Below are 21737 nucleotides of genomic sequence, written 5' to 3' on the forward strand. Positions count from 1 at the left end.
AAAGGCTTCACTCTTTTCTTAAAGTGGCGTGTGCATGTGGCTGTCTGTTCCAGGTGCGTTTGCATGCCCTGAGCCGCTGCTCGCGGGCTCCGTGCGGGCTGGGGCTGCTGAGACGAATCCCCCTTGGTTTGCAGCCTGAGCAGCATGACTCAGTGCTCCTGGAGCATGGGAGCCGCTCTGGCAGCCGTCTGCAGCAGGCTCAGGTGGGGTGCCAGCAGCTTCTGGGCCATGTGGAGCTCCCTCTGTGGATCCCAGCCTTGGCTCTCCTTGCCTGACGAGCTTCCCGAGCGAAGCCGCATCTCCCAGAAGATGTGTGATACTGCTGAGGTACATTTTGGCACTTGAATTAGGCCTTCTGGCTCCTTTTGCATCCTGCTAGCTCTGGAGCAGGAGAACTCCTCAAGTTCCAAACTAGATCATTCTTTTTGTTTGTTCCTCGTGTAAAAAGCATGTCAGGTGAATGCTGAAGTGCCCATTCTGAAGTGTTCCATGGTCTGCTGTGGTTGCTGGAAGTACCGGGGAGGATTGTGGAAATCAGGCTCCAGGTAACTCAAATGTTCTTGCAGGAAATCTTGCCTCACACCATGATGCTTCTTGAGCTGACATATTTCTAGTGCATATAAAACCAGGCTGTGAGCTGTCTGCTGCCTGGCATCTCTGGTTACAGACCTCTAAGCTTGTTTGCTGCTTTGGCTTTCAACAGAAGCTTAAAGGTTCCATACACGGTTAAGTAGTTTAGACTTGATGATGTGAACTGACAGCTCCTTAAGATGACTGTAGGTGACAAGCATTTAGTGCACATTGCTAACTATGCTGTAGAATGTTTTTCAGGGAAGAGATTCACCTTTCCTGTATTTGTTTAGAAACAGGAGCTAACCTGAGCATGGTAAGAATTGATACACTGACAGAGTGACTGGGAGAAAAGCAGGAGGTGACTCTTGATGTACCTGGTTTGGCTCTGAAATCAGAGTGAATTTTAGGCCTTCTAGCATGATCTCTACCATGGTATCTCAGCAGCAACTGGGTTGGGCTGCAAATGTCCCTGTTTGTTATTTCTGAAGGGTGTTCTGTGATTCCTTCTGAAAATCATAGAATGTGGCTGTGTTTGTCCAAGATTATAAGTACTTTTCTGTTTTACAGTTGATCATATTCCCCTGGAGAAGGTTTTCTGTAACTGGTCTTGCCAGTCTGAAAATGTAGGGGCAGGAGATCAGTACCTGAGCTGGTTTGTGGTTTTGTACTCCTGCACCCCGCTGTGAAAAAACAGCTCGGGGCAACGTGGAGATGAAGAGGATGCAGCACATCTTACAGTGCCGGGAGGAAGGCAAAGGGTTAAGGCCCCTGATGAGGCAGCGGCTCCTTTGCCTCCCAAACCCTGCAGACTGCCACAGAACAGGCTGCTCCATGTGAGGAGAGGGTAGGAGAGCCAGGGAGCAGCTGCTGCCCAGCTCTCACTGTGTGAGTGCCAAGGGGCTGCTCCCCGGGCACAGGGCTCTGCGCTGGCAGAGCAGTGCCCACAGCAGACACTCCCTGCCTGCTGCCCTCCTGCAGCACTGAGACAGGCTCTAGGAGCCTGCACGGAGTGCTGCTTGCACTGAGTGCTGCTAGCACTGAGACAGGCTCTGGGAGCCTGCACTGAGACAGGCTCTGGGAACCTGCATGTGCTGCTAGCACTGAGACAGGCTCTGGAGCTTGGGCATGGTGGGGAGCTGTCGCTTTTTTGGAACCAGCTGCTTTGCTGCCCTGACCTCCGGAGGAGAAAGGATCTGCTGCCCGTAGGGGATCCTGAAGGAGGGCAGGCACTGCCCCTTGGCTCCTGCCATTCCCCAGGCAGAGCTGCCCAGGCTTTTCCAGAGGCAGGCAGAATGATTCTGGCCATGGAGGCTCTTTTTGAGCCGCGTTTGCGTTTCCTCACCCCAAGAGCAGCAGGCTCAGGGGCTTTGCTCCCCATCCTCTCTGCTGGCAGCAGCAGCTCTGGCTCCTGCTGCTGTGACGGAGCAGAGGGGCTGTGAAAGTCATCGTGACACCCAGCAGCCTCCTCTGTCAGGCTTGCAGTGAATGTGGAAAAGCTTTGTGCGGGAAAAAGGTGGACAGGTGGAAATGTTCCAGATAAAAATGAAACAACCCGCTCTGATTTTGTTTTTCCCCTTGGCATCAAGAAGAAATTTCTCTTCCAGCATTCAGAGTCTGGGAGGCACTGAAGTAATTTTGCAGGGTACTTTACATGAGGTTAGAGATTGCTTTAATTATTAATATTTCTTACTGATGAGATCTTTTCTGAGTGCTGCAAATCCTGAACGTGAGTGATGAAGATTCTGGAGCTTCTGCTCAGGCTGGGCTTTATCATCCACAGTTCCTGCTTTGAGATGAGGATGTGAAATACCTTCTGACTTGGGTAATAGCTCCCATTTGTTTTTCCTGTCTTATCTGGGCTTTGAGCTAACTCTGCACTGTGCAAGTCTCTGTGCTGAAGGCAGTGTCAGAGTTCCAATGGCTGTAAGTGGCGCAGGAGCAGCCCTGGCAACTTGTGTGTAGCAGCTGCTTCTGCTGTTGTGGGTGTGGGGCTGTCATGCTTCCTGCTTTAGAAATCATTCTCATGATAGTCATACTGTTCTGAGATTTTTCATCATCAACCTGCTTTAAAAAAAGAAAAAGAAAAATCAACCCACAACTGCTCATCAGCTCCTTAGCGAAAAATGCTGCTTTCTCCCAAAGTAAGTGAGATCTGCTCTGTAGCTTTGTGTCAATGTGCTTGAATTTAATGCCTTACCTGGGCTCAGCTCAGCACTGCTGTGAAACCCCTCCCCAGGAGCTCAGTTACCCTTGGGAAGTGCTGGTGAAGGCTCATTTATTGTTCTTGGGCTGTGCTCTGAGGAGACACTGCCATTTCCAGCTCTTTTTGCTCCATACTTTGTTCCTGGCCCTCGAACTGCAAACGTCTGTGGCATTGTTTCCCGTGGTATTAATTGAGATGTGCTCTCAGAGCTGTTCCCAGCCTGCTTTATGTGCTGGCTTAGGGCCACCTCAGCAGAAATCAGTGGGCTGTGTGCATATGTTCTGCTTCTCCTTTTTTGGGGAGAGTGGGGGAGAGGGGCTCAGTTCCCCACACTCTGCCTCTCACTCCTGGAGAAGTAAAACCCCTCTTAGCGACCAGATTCACTCATTCTTCAGACCCCAGGACAGCAGCTGCTCTGAGGGGTAATTCCAATGGCAGGAACAAGAGGAGGTGTCTGGCTCCTGCTCTCCGGGCAGTCCCGTGCAGCAGCGGCTGTGGGTGGCTCTCTGGGGCCGGTCCCTGCCCGTGGCTGTTTGTGCTGGCCCAGAGCACAGCCTGGGGGCAGCAGGGTCAGCTCAGCCCGCCGGGAGATTTGTGAGCTGCTGCTGCTGCAGCAGCAGAGCCGGGGGGAGGAAGGGCAGGGAGCTCCGTTCAAGGAGAGGAAGCCTAGGGGCAGAGGAGTATCCTCTCCAGGAATGTGTTTCCTGCTGCACACATTGTTGCAGGCACTGCTCCGCCTAGGTGAGCTGATATTTTGTGTCTTGTGTTGATAAAGGATCTCAGGAAACTTAGTACCTTGTTCGAGGGGCTGTTTCCTCCCTTGTGCCCCGCTCCCGTGCCCGCGGCAGTGCTGGGGGAGCTGTGGTGCCAAGGGACAGGCTGTGGGCGCTGGGGAGCTGTGAGCTGAGCAGAGGATTACAGCTCTTACACTCTGTCACCCACTCCTGGGTCTCCAGTGGAGAATTTCAGCCTGAGAACACAAAACTCTTCATGTAAATCAGTAACAGAAACGGGGCTTAGAATGGGTCACTACTGGGGGGTCAAAGAGCAAGTTTGGTCCTTGTCCTACCAGGGAGAGCTTTGCATCTTCAGAGGCCAGGCTTGAAAGGTCAGTCTCAGAAATCCCTTTTCCCCCTTTCTTACTCCTGCATTTCAGGATTCAGGTGGAGAAGCGCTGAGTCATTTGAAATGTGTTCTCTCCTGCCAGGATCATGGCTGGGCTCTGGGCAGAGTCTGCCTCGTGGATCTTCCAAACCTCCCTTCACTTGGCCTTCCCTAGGACTTCTGCCTCCTTCAGGAATCAAAGTCTGATTCGCTTTCCATTGTGACTCGTAAAGTCTTGGACTACTTAGAGGCATATCAAAAATTCAAATAATCTCTTTTGACAGCATTGAAACCTGTGGTGTTTGAATCTTTGATATGAAGATTTCTCCTGCTTGGAGAATAGCTCATTTTTAATGCTGTGAAATAGAGCGTGATAACTGTGCTGCTGTCTGTACTACAGTGAGCATTATGTGCTGCTTAATAAAATGCTGCTCCTCTCCAAGAGCTCTCTTTCATAATGAAAGAAGGTGCAGTATTCAGACGTTGGTAACACCAAAAAACTTTCTGCCCAAATTTGTCTTTGGTGCAGATTTTCTGCCTGCAACTGGAGTTAAATTCTTTCTCCCTGGTCCAGTGCTCACAGCTGAAACTACAACCTGTTAAATGTTGCAATGGCCCAGATACCTCTGGGACCTATTGTCTGTCTGGTCTTGCTCTGCAGGGGGTTTGCAGCTCAATGAGAAGCTGAGGAAGAATTTTTGAGATGTGCTGAAACGCTGCGAGGTCTATTAACAAGATTTGAGGGAAAGAAAGATGGGAGACCCTAGGAAGAAACACGCAGCTGCAGAAGTGCAAAAGCTACAGGATTGTGCCACCAAGAACTCTCTCTGCTCGGCAGGATCAAACAGAAATGCTCCTGCTGTTGTACAAGGCCAGGTATAATCCCTGTATTTGTCTCCTGGCTGCTCCGGGGTCTGCATCTCAGGGCAGGTTGTAGGCATCTTCTGGTAAGTTTGAGCATGATGTAAAAATCCTTTTCCCCTTTATTGTACTTCCTGCTTTTCAACAGGCTCAAAGCCTGTTGGCAAAATGACTTTTACCAAGCACAAGTAGGATGCTCACATGTCTTTGGAGTGAATGTGGATTTGACACTGCTTTGGTTCTGCTTTTTCTGCCTGAAGGTTTTCACTCAGGCTCTCCAGTGAAGGACATTATTTCCTCGGTGGAATATTTTCCATATGACTAAATAATGGCCAAGGGCTGTGATTTTTGTGTCAGTGCTTGGCACTGTGGGTTTCTGCTCAGAAATCAGATGGACATGTGAGAAGTAGTCCTAAATACAAGCACTGCACTGTTCAGAGTGACAGGGTAAAATGAACTGATCAGGTATTTTTATTTCCATGGCACTTAGAATTTGTCTTTTTTCCCCAGCAAAGCTTGAAAGCAATGAGACTCATTCATTGTGAGGAGACACCTTCCCTGTCAAACTGAAGGTCACGTCCCAGTTTCCCCATTGGCACTGCCTGGACCTGCCTGGTGCTGTTGAGGAGCCCCAGCTCAGGTGCAGCATGGTCAGAGCCCACCCTCCTGCCCAGAGCACTGGCAGCAGCTCTGCCCCACGAGGACCTTGCTGAGGGGAGCCTGATTCCCAGCTGTGCTGGTGGGTCAAGAGCTCCCCTGCTGCCAGCGAGCAAAGGGGTTCCAGGGGGGGCTGTGCTTAGGGAAAATGCTCAGTTACAAACCTGCCTGAGACCCTGAGCTGCCCTAGGGACCTGTCATCCAGGCACTGCCTTGTAATCACAGCTTCATTCCCAAAACCAAGGCAGGCTCCCAAACCTGCCTGGTTTGTGTGGGGAGCACTGAGTGCACGTGGTTAAACCTGACCTGTGCAACAGGGAGAGGAACTGAGGGACAGAATTCGTGCTAGATTAAACCACAGGTGTGGAAGGCTCATTTAAAACTGTCAAGACATGGAGTAAAGAAATGTGGGAAAGCAATTACACCAGTGCCAAGAAGTAGAATGAGTAGGAAGATAAGGGGAGAAAGTTATTGGCCTGACAGTCCTTCAGTCAAGAGGAGGAAAAATTGGTTTAAAAATTGAGCCTGATAATGGTGTCTGATTACTACACACAAAAGTGACTGTTCCTTGAAATACTAGTTTCATAACCTAATGCAGAAAAGCTAGGTAGCAGCAAAGACAGTTGATAGATTTCAAAGGGAATATTAATTAGGAATAATTTGAAAGTCTAGCTAAAGATCTGTCTAAATTGATGCATTTTTAATGGAAGTTAATCTTCCATAACTTGGAAATAAAATAGCTTGGTAAGACACTGAGTCTGTATATGTTCAAAGTAGACTTTGAACATTAGAAAAGAATAAACCAATAATTAAAGGAACTCACTCCAGAGTATCAGGCATGCAGCCCTTCCCAGCAGTGCTGCTCTCAGAGCTGGGAAACACGCAGAGCTGGGAGACAGGAGGGCTTGGTGCAGGTTCCTGTGTCTCTCCACGATGTTTTGAGCAAAATAGAGATTTCTGTAGTGTGCTAAGAGAGGGCCCAGGCTGTGTGCAGCTCGGTGCCAGAGGGGTTCTGCTCCCGTGTGTGCTGAGGCCGTGGGGCTCGCAGTGCCAGGCTGAGCTGGCTCCACTCTGCAGGGCCAGGAGAGCTGTGCTGAAGGCTGGTGGATCTGGCTGCACACATGCAGGGATTTTGCAGAAAATCAGACTCACGGGTGCAATGGGTGGCTCCTGTGTGTGGTGGCAGCCTGGAGGTGTGCCATTCTTTTGGAATTGCTGGGAAAGCAGGCAGGGGTGTGGTGTGGTGTGGCGTGGAGGAGGCACCACAGTGGGAGGCTGTGCTGTGCTGGGCTGCAAAAGGCTGAACTCGAGCGCTCTTTGATCTGAGCACAGCTGCTCCTTTGAGGTTACCTCTGGAACACGGGCACCTCTGCACCACTGACAGCAGCCAGCCCTAACCCTTATCCTGGCTCTGGAAGGGCTGGGAGCTGCAGGAGTTTGCTCTGCAGTGCTGTCTGAAGGCAGCTGTCAGTGTCTGCTGTGAGTGGGACAACCACGGGCTCTGTGGGTGCTCCTTTGCTGCTCTGAGTGCTGCCTTGGTGCATTTGGGGTTTGTACCCTCTGCTCCCCAGGCTCTCAGCCACCAAGGCCAACCCTTGATTGCCAGCATCAGAGCCTGCTCCAGGACCTGCAGCTTGGCACTCCATCATCTCCCTGCTCCCCTCAGTCTGTCCCCTGAAGTTTCTATAGGAGGTGAGGCTCCCTCCGTGGCAGGGGAAGGTGCAGAGGGAGCACCCTCAGCTGTGCTGAGGTGGATCCAGCCCCCAGGTGCTACCAGGGGTACTTTGCAGTGCCCTGTCAGGCTGTGGAGCTGAGCAGGGCTCACTCAGCCTGGAGAGGATCCTGAAAGTTAAGGGTTAAGCTATGGCCAGCTGGACTTTAGGAGACAGGCAGCATTCAAAGCAGAGAGGACAAGTGGGATGTGAGAAGCCAGAATTTGCAGGCACGGGGAATTGTGGGTGGCACTGAAAAGCCAAATACACGAACAGAAATACGTGTATTTAATATATATTTCCATTACAGTCACAAGCACAAATTGTGAGGGGGGAAGTGCATCTCAAGAGCAACATATGTGTTACCTCATGCCTCCTGCTAAGTATACAAGCATGGGAATAAGTGTCTATTTAACACAGAGCTGAAAGTTTGGTGTACAGATGGTAGGAAGTCGGGCAACAGCATGTGTAGCTTGGATCTGTCCTACGTGAATGCCATCACCCAGCATTGTTTCTCACTAAATGTCACCCTGCAGATCCATCCCTGACCCACTTGCAAAGATGCTGAACTGCCTCTTCAGCACAGGAGTGCTCAGGAAATTATGGGTGTGTGGCCTCAGCTGGGCTAGGTGAGAATCTAGTGATGATAAAATCAGGTGAGAGCACAAAGCAATGGGAGAAATATGGGCTGATAAAACCAGCCAGTGGGCCTAAATCTTGTCAGACAAGTGTGGGGTTTCTCCCTTCCCTTTAAGGTCAGACACAGGAGGCGATGGACACGGACACCTGTGAGTCACTTGAGAGTGAGGCCCAGCAGACTGATGGGCTGGATTAGCAGGTACAAAATGTGCCTGGGAGATACTAAAGCAGGAAATGTGGCTGGCGTGCTGAAAAACCCATTGCATGCAGATTTCAGAGCCGTGCACAGACAGGTAATGAGCAGAACCTGCTAACACAGTGTGAAATAAATACTATTAATGCTGCTTGCAGGTGGGGAACAGGGGCCTGGGGAGGTGACATGATTCATGATAAGCCAGTGCAATAGAACTGGGAGTAATGCTTTCCAGATTAATTTCATTAGTGTGATGTACTGTGGCTGCTTTGGTACATCCCTGCTCCAGCCAAATAACCAGAGGGTCCTGTGAGGGGAGGAGGCTTCACAGAGAACATCATTTTACATTCAGGCAATTGTTTTCAGAGTCTTCCTCTGTGCCTATTTATGGTGATCATTTTTGTGTTAATAAATCTGACCTAGTCCACCTTTCAATCTGCTGTGATTGAGGTCAAATGTTAGGAGCATGCTTTTAGGGAAATATTTTTGCCCTCATTGATTATGTCGAGCTCTGCCTGTTCCAAAGCTTAGGACATTGTCTGCTTTATGAATGCAATTGAAATTGGTGCTTTGAGCCTCTGCTGTCTGTTGGCTCTCTAGAATTGAATGCTCTTGTGCTCTGAGTGGAAGCCAAGGGTGGCAATGTGCAACACTTCAGTGGCAGCTGCCTGGCTCAGAGACCTCTCAAACTGAAGAAGGCACAGTGGCCAGTGCCTCTCAGCACGGGCAGAGCCACAGGGCGGGAGGTCCAAACTCAGCCAGACTTTGGTGCTTCTCAAAGTCCCATCTTCTTTTCTCTGACACTGCAGAGTTTGCTGCCAGCATTTCAGTGGGGTGCTCCCAGGAAAGGGTCCTGTGTCTGGTGGTTTCTCAAAGGCAGAGGGATACGAGTTTCAGGTTTCTCCCACCACCTGGAGTTCAGAAGCGCTGAGGAGCAGCTGGGCTGCACTGTCCCTGCCTCCCCTGGTGCAGGAGTGATACCAATCCCCACGGAGCAGCTGGGGAGCAGGGGAGGCAGCCCTGGGGCAGAGCTGGAAGGTCTGGCATGTGCACACCTGTGTGTGCATGTGCATCTCATCCCCCTGCCAGCTTCCCCTGGCTGAAAAGAGTCCAGATACACATTTTGGAGAGCCACAGTAGTTTGTGGGTTTTTTTGTTTCCGTTTTCAAGTTCTTTGTAACCAAGAGAGTCCATAATCTTCATTTCAGAGGTGGAATTTAGAATGCTTGCTCCTGGATCTGGAACCTGGCATTGTTAAAGGAGATGTTCCAGCTGCTGGAAGGATGAAGAAGGGAGAACTTAGAAAACAAACTTAGTTGCTTGAGATAACAAAGACTACACCAGCATCTCTAGGATTCACAGCAAAGAATTACGCTTCATGTCAGTTTTGGTTTCCAGAAAACAATCTGTTGGTTAATTCCCAGGTCAAAAGGACTCCTTTGAAGACTCTCTGTGCCTTGACCACTGCCATAAAAAGCAATATTGAAAGGGTGATGGGCCTGTGCTTGAGCACAGCTCTCTTTGTGCTTAGGCTTAAGAAGAAAAAGCTGGTCCATGGACAATAAAGCGTGTAGAGTCTGATTTCCTGCAGGTTTGGTTTCCTGTCCCACCACCTCCATAACCCCTGGCTCCTCCATCTCTGCTAAGAAAACTCTTGCAGACACAAAGGGAAGCAGCAAACTGGGGTCTGTGTCTGCTCTATGGCATCTCCCCTGAGCTTCCTGCCCTTGTCAGACAGCTCCCCTGCCACACAAACCAAGTGGGAGCTCAATTATCCCAAAGGCTTCAGTCCCTCTTCCCAGCCTGGGTGAGAAGGGCTGGTGGATGGAGCGCTGGGTAGGAGAGGTGTTGTTGAGGAAAGGCACACTGTGAGGGAGGTCAGTTCCCAAGGAAAAGCATGTTAAAGCAAGGAAAAGCATGCTAAATGCAGTGCTGCAAGTGTGCCCACAAAGTGCAGCAGCTGTGGAGTGGAAAGTGCTGCTGCTCCTGTCCCGTGGGTGTTACTGAACATCTTCCCTCAGGTCCCTTCCAGGTGAAAGGGAGGAAATGGGCCACGTTCCCTGGGCATGTTGTGATTTTTGGGTTAACTCTGGCCATGTGGAGAGGCTGCACAATGGGGCCTCAGACTTGGCTGAGGCCTTTTGTATTTCTGGAACATAAACAACAAATAACTTTCAGTTTATGACAATCTCAGTATGCATCTATTTACATAGCTGGTGAGTCCATAAATGATTCTCTTTCACACATGTAGGTACACAAAGCTATTGCTGTGCATTTCTCCAGCTTTGGATTTCCTTTCTGAAGCAAATTTAGGCACCTGGATCCAAGCTGACCAGCAGCTCTGGCAGTATTTGGAACTCTAAAAATTAATATTAGGATTTTTGATATTGTTCCCATTTCTTACTGGCAACCAGGGGAATGCTCTTGGTGTGGAGGATATTGGCAAAATGAAGTGAGGGCTGTGACTCGTGTTTTGCCAAGCAGAGACAGATCAAATGCTTTGGGTGGAAAACAAAACCCAGCTCCGACTGACAACAGACTCAGTGTGACAGTCCCCATGTCCTTGTCCCCACTGTCGCTCTGAGCGTGTCCCTGGAGCACCTCAGAGCTCCCCACGGGGTCCTGCCCTGGCCAGCCGGTCTGCAGGGACAGGTGAGTGAGTGACCAGCCTGTTTTCCTCGGGCTACAGGAGACGGGTGGCCAAGCAGAGCTAAAAACGAGCCCGGGAATGCTGACACCACGGAGTGCTGCTTTAAAACACCCTCTTGGTGCCTCAGTTTCCTTTGCTGTGAAAATCGTGGCTCCAAGGGCAGGGCAGGGGTGACCGGGCTGCGGAGCAGAGACGGGCGGCGGTGGAGACGGTGTCCCTTGTCCCTGAGCCTGGCCAGCTGAGGCAGGGCAGGACACAGCGCGGTGCGGGAGGGACAGAGCGGTGCGGGAGGGACAGAGCGCGGTGCGGGCAGGACAGAGCGGTGCGAGAGGGACACGGAGCGGTACGGACAGAACAGCGCGGTGCGGACAGGACAGAGCGGTGCGGGCAGAACAGAACAGAGCGGTGCGGGAGGGACACGGAGCGGCGCGGACGGGCAGGACAGAGCGGTGCGGGCAGGACAGAGCGGTGCAGGAGCGGACAGAACAGAGCGCGGCGCGGACAGGACAGAACGGAGCGGTGCGGACAGAACAGAGCGGTGCGGGCAGCACAGAACAGAGCGCGGCGCGGACAGGACAGAGCGGTGCGGACAGAACGGAACGGTGCGGGCAGGACAGAACGGAGCGGTGCAGGAGCAGACAGAACAGAGCGCGGCGCGGACGGTCCAGCGCGGTGCAGGAGCGGACAGGACGGAGCGCGGCGCGGACGGTCCAGCGCGGTGCGGGCAGGACGGAGCGGTGCAGGAGCGGACAGGACGGAGCGGTGCGGACAGAACAGAGCGGTGCGGACAGGACGGAGCGCGGCGCGGACGGTCCAGCGCGGTTTCCTAGCGGAGCTGTCCGTCGCCGGCGGTGCTGAGCGAGTGGCGGAGCCCAGCGGAGCCCCGTAAGCGGCTGTCGCGGGGACTCCTCCTCCGGGGAAGGCGAGGCGCTGTCCCGGAGGGACGCGGAGCCCCGAGCACCCCCGGGTGCGGGCAGCACACGGGTCCCGCGGGTGTCCCCGGGTGCAGCAGGGCTGGGAGCCCCGCGGGTGGCCCGGGGCTGTGGGGACGGAGCCGGGGGCGGCAGTGGCGGTCCGGGCTGTGTGTCCCGGCCTGCCCCGGGCACCGGTGGTGTGTGTGAGCGAGTGACACGCTTTGGGGTGTGCGAGCAGGGTTGAACTGCCCTGAAAGGGGCTTGCAGGAGTCCCGGGTGGGTAACCGAGGCAGAAAGCAGATTTTACTGTCAGTAGCCAGTGGGGATGGGCAGCCCTGGCACAGCAGAACTCTGTGATTTCCATCCTGAGCTGTGCACTTCTGCTATTCTGTGACTTTCTAATGCCTGCACTGTTTGCTAGGTAGGCAACAGTGTCTGAGCTTCCCCTGTGCTGGGAATTGCAGAAATTGATTCCTGCCGTTGACTATTGAAAGAGTCTGGAGGTCAGGAGAGTTTCCAGGCTCATCGGGTTTCTTCCTCCTCTCCAAGGCAGACTCTGGCTTTGTAGCACGTTTGCTGAAGGAAAGCAACTGTTCAAGTCTGGAGGAGAAAAGGGCAAAGCTGACAATGACACAAATGAAAGCAGGGTTTTCCATGCAGACAGAGTGCATGTGATCAGGCCAGTCCAGCCATGCCAGTGTCCTCCCAGGTGCCAGACACAGACGTGGGGTGTGGGTTTGGGTTTAGGTTTGATTCTTCCTGTGAACACAGGAATTAGGGCTAGGATGTAAAATACAAGGGTTTCCTCGTAATGTACCTGTGACAGCAGCTGCTTGGAAAACTTCATCTCATTTTGAAGTCTGATTAAATTGAGGGGAAAGGAGCTTTCACAGTCTGTCTCTTCTCAGAACACCGTCTGAGCAATGGAGCTTAAATCAAATTCAGCAGCTCTGTGCACCCAGAGACTACGTGGCTCAGCAGTTTGATGCTGAAGGGCTGCTCAGTGCTGGCTGCATCCCCGAGGACAGTCTGGGCTGAATCCCTCCCAGAGGAGTCACAGATTTAGTCTTGACTGAGCACAGTCATGTGTTTGGAATATTTCGGAGTTGGAAGAAAACTCCTGCAGCTGTTTCTGTCAGAAATCACTGTGGATGTGTTTGGTACCTGTGCTGATATTTCTGCAGTTTGTGGCTCTCCACTGAAGGATGTGCCTGTGCAGGCATCCCCCACCACACACCCCCCTGAGAGAGCACCTTGATGGGAGGATCCAATTTATGATTTACTTTTGGACATAAAAGGGAGAGCTCTCCATATTTCTATAAAACTAATTTATCATCTATGTGTCAGTGACATCAGCACCTTGACCAGAGCAAGAGATGCATTTTCATCAGTTCTGTATTAGAATGAGAGATGTGTGCTTCACAGGCAGCTCAAGCACAATCATAAAAATAGGGTTTATTGTAATATGTCAGAAATAGAAATTCCTCTCCTGTGATTATTGGTCCTTTGTGCCAGCCTGATCTCACAGGACACTTGCAGCTCCCCTGATGTACTGCAGGATGGAGACCTGCCAGGGATCTGAAGGAAATCAAATCCTACAAGCTTTGCCAGTTCTCTCCTTCGCTGCATGTGTGACGAGGAGCAGGAACAATTCCTTCCAGACTGTTTATGCTGGGCCTTGCCCTGTCTCATCACCAATGCAGCTGTGTGGCCACAGTCCCTCCTTTTCCCCTGGCTCTGTGTTCTGGATACACAGATGCTTTGCTAAGGCCTCTTGGAGAGGTGATGTGCATGTGCTGCTTCCAAAGGCTCTTGAGGAAGATCAGCTATGGCCTAGGGGAGAACTGTGCATTATGAGAAATTCAGGAGTGATTTGCTCAGCTCTAAATGAAGGTTGTTTCCAATTAGGTTAATGAAGAACATCATTCTCATGTCCAGAGTCACTCGGTCTGTACAGGGAGATATAAATCACCCGTCCCTGCACACAGACACTCTGAAAAGCACAGGAGTGTAAAGATCATTTCCACTGGGCTGTGAAGCATTGAGCATCCAGGGTGGGAGGAGAGGAGCCCAGAGCCCCCTTCCAGCACTGGCACTGTGTCCTGATGGCACCCACCACCCCTGGGGGTTGCCAGCTCAGGGGTGTTCTGGGCTGCTCCAAGCAGCCAGTCCCTGTGTCCAAGCAGGGCCAAACACGCCGTGCCTGCTGCAGTCACACAAGGCCAGGACTTGCCCAGAGAACCACCATGCAAAGGCAGATGCTCATCAGTGAAATCTGTGGCTGAAGGAATGACAGTCAAGTGGCATTAGTGGCCTGATCCCATCGCAGGCTGCTCAGTGCCGCAGGCAGTGCTGGCCAGAGGATCCTGCTGGCCAGGAATGTGCCACCATGGCCTCTGGGGACCTGAAGGAGCTGGGCACTCCTCATCAGCCAGAACTCACTCTCACTTCCATGTGTGTCTTGCTTTACAGATGGGAAATGCATCCAACACCTCAGTGTTCACGTCCACCTTATCGGAGAGAGAAGACCTGATTTTTGGCACTCTCTATTTGGTCTTTGGTAAGGAAAGATGGCTTCATGATCCCCATGTCCCTGCCCAGCTGCCTGCAGAGTCAGTCAGGCCTTTTCAGTCACTGGTGCTTCCAGAAGAGTCCAGTCATTAGCAGATTAATTAAACTGACCTTCCCATGTTACCCAAAAGTATGGTCTGGTGACTGCGTTTCCCTCTCAAGTGAATTTCAAGTGCCTGTTATGGTTTTAAATATTTGAAATGTTGAATAACTTAGAGAAGCTTCCGGTAACTGCTCCCACAGCCACTGGAGGTGAGACAGGCAAGGGCTCTGCTGGTACCACTTCAGGTCCATTGAAGGGCACTTGGAGCTTGAGCTGGCCCTTGATTTCAGCAGGACTTGGAAAAGCTAATAAAGTGTACTTAGCACAGATGTGAGACTTGCTCTGTGGGAAAAAATGCCTTCTAAGGCTGGGAAGAAGGATAAACATCTCAATACTCTGCTCTCCAGTGACTCCAAAGCCTCCAGAGCTCTGGATTTGCCCAGATTCCATGTGGGAGTCCTGTTCCCTGAGGGGAACTTAGTGTTGGCCATTCAGTGGCTTTGGAAGCGGGTTCTTACCATGAGATTTAATTTGCAGTATAATCCACTAGGGAGGAACTCTTATCCTGCTCAACTGCCCCAAAAGCAGCAAAGATTCCCTTTCTGAGGACACTGAAACCTCTTTTCCATGAAATCACAATTATGTAATGAAAAAGAGAAAGCCCTTATTATAAAACTTAAATCACCACTGTTGATTTAAATACACTAATAGCAAACAAAGAGCCTCCTTTTGTTTAGTCTGGATTTTCCTTGATCTTCATAATGCCTTTCTTCTTGTTTATTTTGTTACCATGATATGGGACAGTGCAGACTCACAGGAGTGACATTGCCAGGAAGAAATTAGGAAGGCCGAGGGGCCCAGCTCCCTGGCCCCACATCAGAGGAGCAGTCTCACAGAGCTCCCATTATTTATCTAGCTGGGAGGAAGTGTCCCTTGCTCCTTCCAGCTGCAGCAAGTGACTGTGGCCAGATCCTGCACCCGGCGCCCTCTGCAGTCTCACCCCATCTCGGCCCTCCCACCAAACGCCTCTGTAAGATCTTAGGAAGGGGAAGGCATCCAATCCAATGTAAAGGAGCTCCAGATGTGCTCACAGAGCTCTGTGGGTCCCGTGGGCTCCCCTGCTCAGCCCACCCCAGAGAGGGAAGCCTGGAGCCCTCTCGCCCTCTGTAGACTTCTGCAGTTTTCCTTCCAAACACCTCAGGATGCTCCTGGTTCCTTTCCTGGCTCTGTCACACTCAGCACCATTCTCTGCCTCCTCCACAGGCATCATGTCCCTGGCTGGGAACTCCCTGCTGCTGCTGGTGGCCCATCAGAAGAGGTCCCTGCTGAAACCTGCCGAGCTCTTCATCGTCAACCTGGCCATCAGTGACCTGAGCATGACGGTGACGCTCTTCCCCTTGGCCACCTCCTCCTTCTTTGCACACAGGTACCTCCTGGAGCAGCTCTGCACTGGCCAGTGGCCCGGTTTGCAGACTGCCTGGGAGCCAGGAGATGCCTGGCAGTGCAGAGGGACTCAGGGTGGCACAGGGGCACACGTGAGCTCCCTGCCAGCCATCCCACAGTGTGTGCTTTGTGCTCCCTGTCCCTCCAGGTCCTCACACAGACCCGCTGCCAAAGGGCTCTGGTGGTGGCAGTCCAAGCTGGCACTGCAGGGGTGGGAGCTGCTGGGGGTCAGGGCAGCTCCTGCACCCGCAGCTCCCCCCATGTGCATCTTTGGGGTGCTCAGGGAACAACTCAGGGGCGAGGTCATGCCCATGTGTCTGGCCAGGTGCTGGTACCTGTGCAGCCCGTTGGAACCTCCCCACACGAGCCCAGCTCTGCTGCAGGAATGGGAGCAGCCGCCGGCAAACTCCCACACGGAGAAGCCTCGAGTGCAGCCGGGGGCAGGGCTGTCGGGAGGGACGGGCTCACGGCAGGCTCTCCTTGCAGGTGGCTCTTTGACCAGGCTGTGTGCACGCTCTACGCCTTCTGCAGGGTCCTGTTCGGGCTGAGCAGCCTGGCCAGCCTGACGGTGCTCAGCACGGTCTGCTGCCTCAAGGTCTGCTACCCGGCATATGGTAGGTGCTGGGATGTGTCATCTGATCCTCACTCACACCCCTCTCCCTTGACAGGGCCCTTTTCCTTTTAATGAGCCAGATCCACCTCTTCAGGGAAAGCTTTGCCCCAGGGCAACCTATTCCCAGTCAATATTTAGTCACAGAGTCACAGAAACAAGTTTAGGCTGGAAAATACTATAAGATCATTGAGTCCAGCTGTTACCACAGCACTTCCAAGTCCAGCACTAAACCATGTCCCCAAGTGTCACATCTGTGTGGCTGTATCACAGCAGATTGCAGGTTTTTGAATGTCCACACACAGACTTGAGCTTAGGCTAGAGCAGACTGCAGCTGGGAAGCCACAAACTGGCAGAGCAGCAAGAGCTGCTTCCCTGGTGGGAGAGCCATAGGCTCCTGAAGGAGCTCTGGCCATGGCAGGGTCTGGGTGACCTGGAGGAGCCATGGCAGGGTCTGAGTGGCCTGGAGGAGCCATGGCAGGGTGTGAGTGGCCTTGGAGGGGCCATGGCAGGGCATGGATGCCTTGGAGGAGCCATGGCAGGGTCTGGGTGGCCTGGAGAAGCCATGGCAGGGTCTGGGTGGCCTTGGAGGAGCCATGGCAGGGTCTGGGTGGCCTGGAGGAGCCATGGCAGGGTCTGTGTGGTCTGGAGGAGCCATGGCAAGGTGTAGGTGGTCTGGAGGAGCCATGGCAGGGTCTGTGTGGTCTGGAGGAGCCATGGCAAGGTGTAGGTGGTCTGGAGGAGCCATGGCAGGGTCTGGGTGGCCTGGAGGAGCCCTGGCAGGGTATGGGTGGTCTGGAGGAGCCATGGCAGGGTCTGGGTGGCCTGGAGGAGCCCTGGCAGGGTATGGGTGGCCTGGAGGAGCCCTGGCATGGTGCAGTGAGCACAGGAGCTGCCGGCAGTGCTCAGCAGGCCGCAGGGGCCATGCCTGGCCCCATGGTGGACCCCAGGGTCTCTCTGGCTCCTGTGGGCAGTGTGTACCTCGGGGACAGCTCCCTGTCCGCTGCCCGTGGCCCACGGGAGCCTCCCCATCCCCAGGGAGCAGGTTCTCGCACGGCCACGCTGCGGGGCTGCTGCTGGCCGTGTGGGCCTACGCCCTGGCCTTCGCCGCCGCGCCCCTGGCCCGCTGGGGCAGCTACGGCCCCGAGCCCTACGGGACAGCCTGCTGCATCACCTGGGAGCCCTCCAGCACGGAGGCCACGCTCTACATCCTCGCCCTCCTCATCTGCTGCTACCTGCTGCCCTGCCTGCTCATCCTGGCCTCCTACGCGCTGATCCTGTGGACGGTGTGGGCGTCGCACAGAGCCCTGAGGCGGCACAGGCACACGTCCCCCCGGCACGGGAACCGCGGCCTGCGCGGCCTGCACGGGCTGCTCCTCCGGGTATGGGGAAATGGGGCTGCTCCTCCAGGTATGGGGAAACGGGGCTGCTCCTCAGGGTATGGGGAAACGGGGCTGCTCCTCAGGGTATGGGGAATGGGAAATAGGGCTGCTCCTCCGGGTATGGGGAAATGGGAAACGGGGCTGCTCCTCCGGGTATGGGGAAATGGGAAACGGGGCTGCTCCTCCGGGTATGGGGAAATGGGGCTGCTCCTCAGGGTATGGGGAAATGGGGCTGCTCCTCCGGGTATGGGGTCAGGGGCTGCTCCTCCGGGTATGGGGAATGGGAAATAGGGCTGCTCCTCCGGGTATGGGGAATGGGAAATAGGGCTGCTCCTCAGGGAACAGGAACGGGAATGGGGCTCCTCAGGGTATGGGGAAACGGGGCTGCTCCTCAGGGTACAGGAACAGGGCTGCTCCTCAGGGTATGGGGAAATGGGGCTGCTCCTCAGGGTATGGGGAATGGGAAATAGGGCTGCTCCTCAGGGTATGGGGAAATGGGGCTGCTCCTCCGGGTATGGGGAAATGGGGCTGCTCCTCCAGGTATGGGGAAACGGGGCTGCTCCTCAGGGTATGGGGAAATGGGGCTGCTCCTCCGGGTATGGGGAATGGGAAATAGGGCTGCTCCTCAGGGAACGGGAACGGGAATGGGGCTGCTCCTCAGGGTACGGGGAAACAGGGCTGCTCCTCAGGGTATGGGAACAGGGCTGCTCCTCAGGGTACGGGAATGGGAAATGAGGCTGCTCCTCAGGGTATGGGGAAACGGGGCTGCTCCTCAGGGTATGGGAACGGGAAACGGGGCTGCTCCTCAGGGAATGGGAAACGGGGCTGCTTCTCAGGGTATGGGTACAGGGGCTGCTCTTCAGGATACAGGAACGGGGCTGCTCCTCAGGGAACGGGAACGGGAGGCTGTGGGGATACTGGGTGCCCTGTCCAACCCACTGCCCATGGGCAGGTGAAGAGCAGGGCCCCTCCTGCCCGGCGTCTGCTGCTCCTGATGAATTCTCCAGGTGTCTGTGTCAGTGTGGGTAACAACACATTGCTCCTCATTTAAAGTCATTAGGTGGAGGAGTTTTCATTTTAAATTACATTGGAAAAGATCATAAAGGAGCTTGCATGAGTCATTGTTCCCCAGACTACAAGCTAATACTATAATTTACCAAGAATATGTAAAAAAACCCCAAATAACCTTTTAAAAACACAGCATGAAAGAAAACAACTTGCAAGCCTGGCTTCAAAGGAAACAGCCACAGCCATTCAGGGGAGGGGGACTGAGCACAGCCCATTTCCAAGCCCCCCAAGCCACACAGGTTGCTGGAGGGATTTGCAGTGCTGCCAAAAGCTGAGCTGGTCCCACCAGGTCACTGTGTCCTTTGTACCCATGTGCCACAGCAGGCAGAGGCTGTTCCCAATTCCCCAGGTGGGGCAGGGCGTGAGTGGCCTGAAGCCCAGGTCTATTCATGGGCTGTGCTGAGTTGCTGCCCTGTTCTCTGACATTCCAGTACAGGTCCAGAAGGCTGAGCACCTTACCCTGGGCATGTGAGGGCTGCTCAGGGTCCTGCTGCATGTGGCTGTGTTTGGGGGGTGTCAGTGTCCCCCGAATGCTGCAGGAGGCTCAGGGTGTCCCCATCTGCCTCTGCTCCTTCTCCAGCTGAGCATCGCTGTGTGCCTGGGGTTCCTGGCTGCCTGGACTCCCTATGCCGTGCTGGCGCTGTGGGCCCTGCTCGGGGACACCAGCCAGGTGCCAGTGCTGGCCTTCGTGCTTTCGGCCGTCTCTGCCAAGTCCTCGACGCTCTACAACCCGCTGGTGTGCCTGCTGCTCAAGCCCAGCTTCCAGGGGTTCCTCTCCAGGGACAGGGGTCCTCTCCTGCAGGCCCTGCGCACCCTCCTGTGCTGCGGCTGCCGGGGCACCGGGCTCCAGCGCGGCCCGGCCCGGGGCTGCAGGAGCTGCAGGGATGGTCCTGAGTGTTTCAGTACCTGCCCCAGGTGCTGCAGTGCCCCCCGGCTGCCCGGCAGCTCTGCCCAGCGCGGGGCCCTGGCCGTGCTGGCCGGCGGAGCCGCGGGGCAGGTGCGGGTGATGGTGCTGCTCACTCGGACGTGCTCGGGCCTGGGCACTGCCAGCGTGGCAGGGGAGGCCCTGCCCTCGGCCATCACCAAGGAGCTGCTCTGAGCCCAGCCCTGCCCAGCTCTGTCCTAGCAGAGCAGTTGTACACAAACCCAAGCGCTGCATTCTCTCACCCCCGTGCCCAGTGGGTCCCAGATGTTCCACACCTGAAGTGACATGAAGATGTCAGACCAACCCCTCTGGTTTGGCTCCTGCAGCTCTGGGCCTGGTGTTTGCACTTGCAAGAACACACATAGACCCCAGTGCCTGAGAGGTGCCCAGGGTGCAGCCCAGGGTACAGTCTCTCCTGCAGTTTGCTCTCTGGGCCCTTGGCCCTTGTTTTTCCAAGCTGGTGCTCTGATGGCCAAGTAGGAACTTGGTTGTCTTAAAAATTGTGCCTAGCCTAGCAAGGCAGGCTGGAGGCCAGGAGGCCCCGAGGGGAATCTACCTCCAGTGCCAGATCCTACAGCCCCCACAGCCACCTCCTGTCCTGCTGGACAGTGGGACTGTCCACACAGCTACCTCACCTGGGGTAAGGAAGCACCTCCCTACAGGTCCCTGGGATTGCTCTCTGTGCCAGCTGTGCTACCCTGTTCCCTCCACTGGAGTGAAAGCCACCACTGTCCCACAGACAGAAATGGGAGCTTGCCTTTAGAGCAAGGATTTGGGGTTACAGTGATCATGGAGTGAGTAGTGGCAGTCCCAGGGAATGATCAGCAGGCTGGGAACAGCAAATCTGTGGGTGAGCAGCACCCTGGAGAAGGGACAGTGGCTGCAGGGTGTCCCTGGTGCTGGGACAGTGGGGCAGCTTGTGCCAGCTGCACAGGGCAGCAGCTGCCAGGGCTGCAGCATCCTGAGGGATTGTAGCTGGCCTTTGGAGATCAGTGAGGGCAGCACACCCATGGGCAGAGCCTGGGACAAAAAGGAACAAGAAGCTGTGCCAGAGCCTGGTGCAAAGCCATGCACAGGATAACCCCACCTGGAAAGCTGCCTGTGCCCCATCCCCAGCCCTCTGGAACACGAGGGGAGCACGCAGTGTCTCCACTGATCATTCACCACGTTCCACTTGTCATTTCTAAAGTAAATTCACTCATGCAAAACCAGTGTCCGACTCAGTTCAGCTCCGTGCTGGCAGCTGCGCCCCAGGATAATGGGAATGGGGATGGGGCAGAGCATGGCCGGGGCCAGAGCAGGGCCAGGCTGGGTGCCACAGGGCAGCCACACAGAGAGGGGCACGGCCCACCGGCTGGGCAGCTGGCACCAGCAAACCTCCCCTGCCCTCGTGCCCAGTGCCACAGCCACGCTGTGCCTGGCAGCACCGGGACCCTGCCACACCCCTGCGTGTCCCCCGGGCCATCCTGGGCCATCCAGGGCTATCCTGGGCCATCCTGGGCCATCCTGGGCCATCCAGGGCCATCCTGGGCCATCCAGGGCCATCCAGGGCTATCCTGGGCCATCCTGGGCCATCCAGGGCTATCCTGGGCCATCCAGGGCCATCCTGGGCCTTCCTGGGCCTTCCTGGGCCATCCTGGGCCATCCTGGGCCATCCAGGGCCATCCAGGGCCATCCTGGGCCATCCTGGGCCATCCAGGGCCATCCAGGGCCATCCTGGGCCATCCTGGGCCATCCAGGGCCATCCAGGGCTATCCTGGGCCATCCAGGGCCATCCTGGGCTATCCTGGGCTATCCTGGGCTATCCTGGGCCATCCGGGGCCATCCGGGGCCATCCGGGGCCATCCTGGGCCATCCAGGGCCACCCTGGGCCATCCTGGGCCATCCTGGGCCATCCTGGGCCATCCGGGGCCATCCAGGGCCATCCTGGGCCATCCTGGGCCATCCTGGGCCATCCAGGGCCACCCTGGGCCATCCTGGGCCATCCTGGGCCATCCGGGGCCATCCGGGGCCATCCTGGGCCATCCTGCCACTGCCCTCCAAGAGCAGCTTCCAGAAAGGGACCAGGGGCTGATTTCCCCTTGCAGGACACAAACACGAAGGGCTGCTGCCATCTCCTGGGGGCTCTCAGGGCATGGCCACCCCGGGAGGGACAGGGACAAGGACTGACCAGCCAGGCTGGGCACTGG

At 54.9% G+C, this 21737-nt stretch overlaps 1 protein-coding gene and 1 long non-coding RNA gene across 8 annotated transcripts; both read left to right on the forward strand.

Moving 5' to 3' along the window:
* Window positions 1-59: 59 nt before the first annotated feature.
* LOC129127813 (uncharacterized) lies at window positions 60-9528 on the forward strand. Of its 7 annotated transcripts, none has more exons than XR_013184572.1 (4): window positions 60-327; window positions 449-545; window positions 4542-8042; window positions 9151-9528. It is a non-coding gene; the product is annotated as an uncharacterized LOC129127813 (long non-coding RNA). The 7 variants fall into 7 exon arrangements; XR_013184567.1 differs by lacking the exons at window positions 60-327; window positions 449-545 and adding an exon at window positions 2745-3517 and having other exon boundaries at window positions 3933-4827; window positions 7647-8042; XR_013184568.1 differs by lacking the exons at window positions 60-327; window positions 449-545 and adding an exon at window positions 2403-2714 and having other exon boundaries at window positions 3933-8042.
* A 1387-nt stretch (window positions 9529-10915) lies between these two features.
* On the forward strand, window positions 10916-19724 carry LOC129127821 (opsin-5-like). Its single transcript, XM_077187501.1, has 6 exons — window positions 10916-11477; window positions 13979-14066; window positions 15384-15546; window positions 16050-16177; window positions 17212-17555; window positions 19204-19724. The coding sequence occupies exons 2-6, from the start codon at window positions 13979-13981 to the stop codon at window positions 19720-19722; spliced, it is 1242 nt and encodes a 413-aa protein (XP_077043616.1). The 5' UTR covers window positions 10916-11477; the 3' UTR covers window positions 19723-19724.
* The last annotated feature ends 2013 nt before the right edge of the window (window positions 19725-21737 follow it).

Source organism: Agelaius phoeniceus, chromosome 17, assembly GCF_051311805.1.
Source record: "Agelaius phoeniceus isolate bAgePho1 chromosome 17, bAgePho1.hap1, whole genome shotgun sequence".
NCBI lineage: Eukaryota > Metazoa > Chordata > Aves > Passeriformes > Icteridae > Agelaius > Agelaius phoeniceus.

What these genes read in the sequence shown, in the direction of transcription:
- LOC129127821 (XM_077187501.1), top strand. Translation starts at nt 13,979, where the DNA reads ATGGGAAATGCATCCAACACCTCAGTGTTCACGTCCACCTTATCGGAG. An exon ending in CACTCTCTATTTGGTCTTTG is followed by an intron (nt 14,067 to 15,383) that starts GTAAGGAAAGAT and finishes CCTCCTCCACAG; the next exon opens with GCATCATGTCCCTGGCTGGG. An exon ending in TGCACGGGCTGCTCCTCCGG is followed by an intron (nt 17,556 to 19,203) that starts GTATGGGGAAAT and finishes CTCCTTCTCCAG; the next exon opens with CTGAGCATCGCTGTGTGCCT.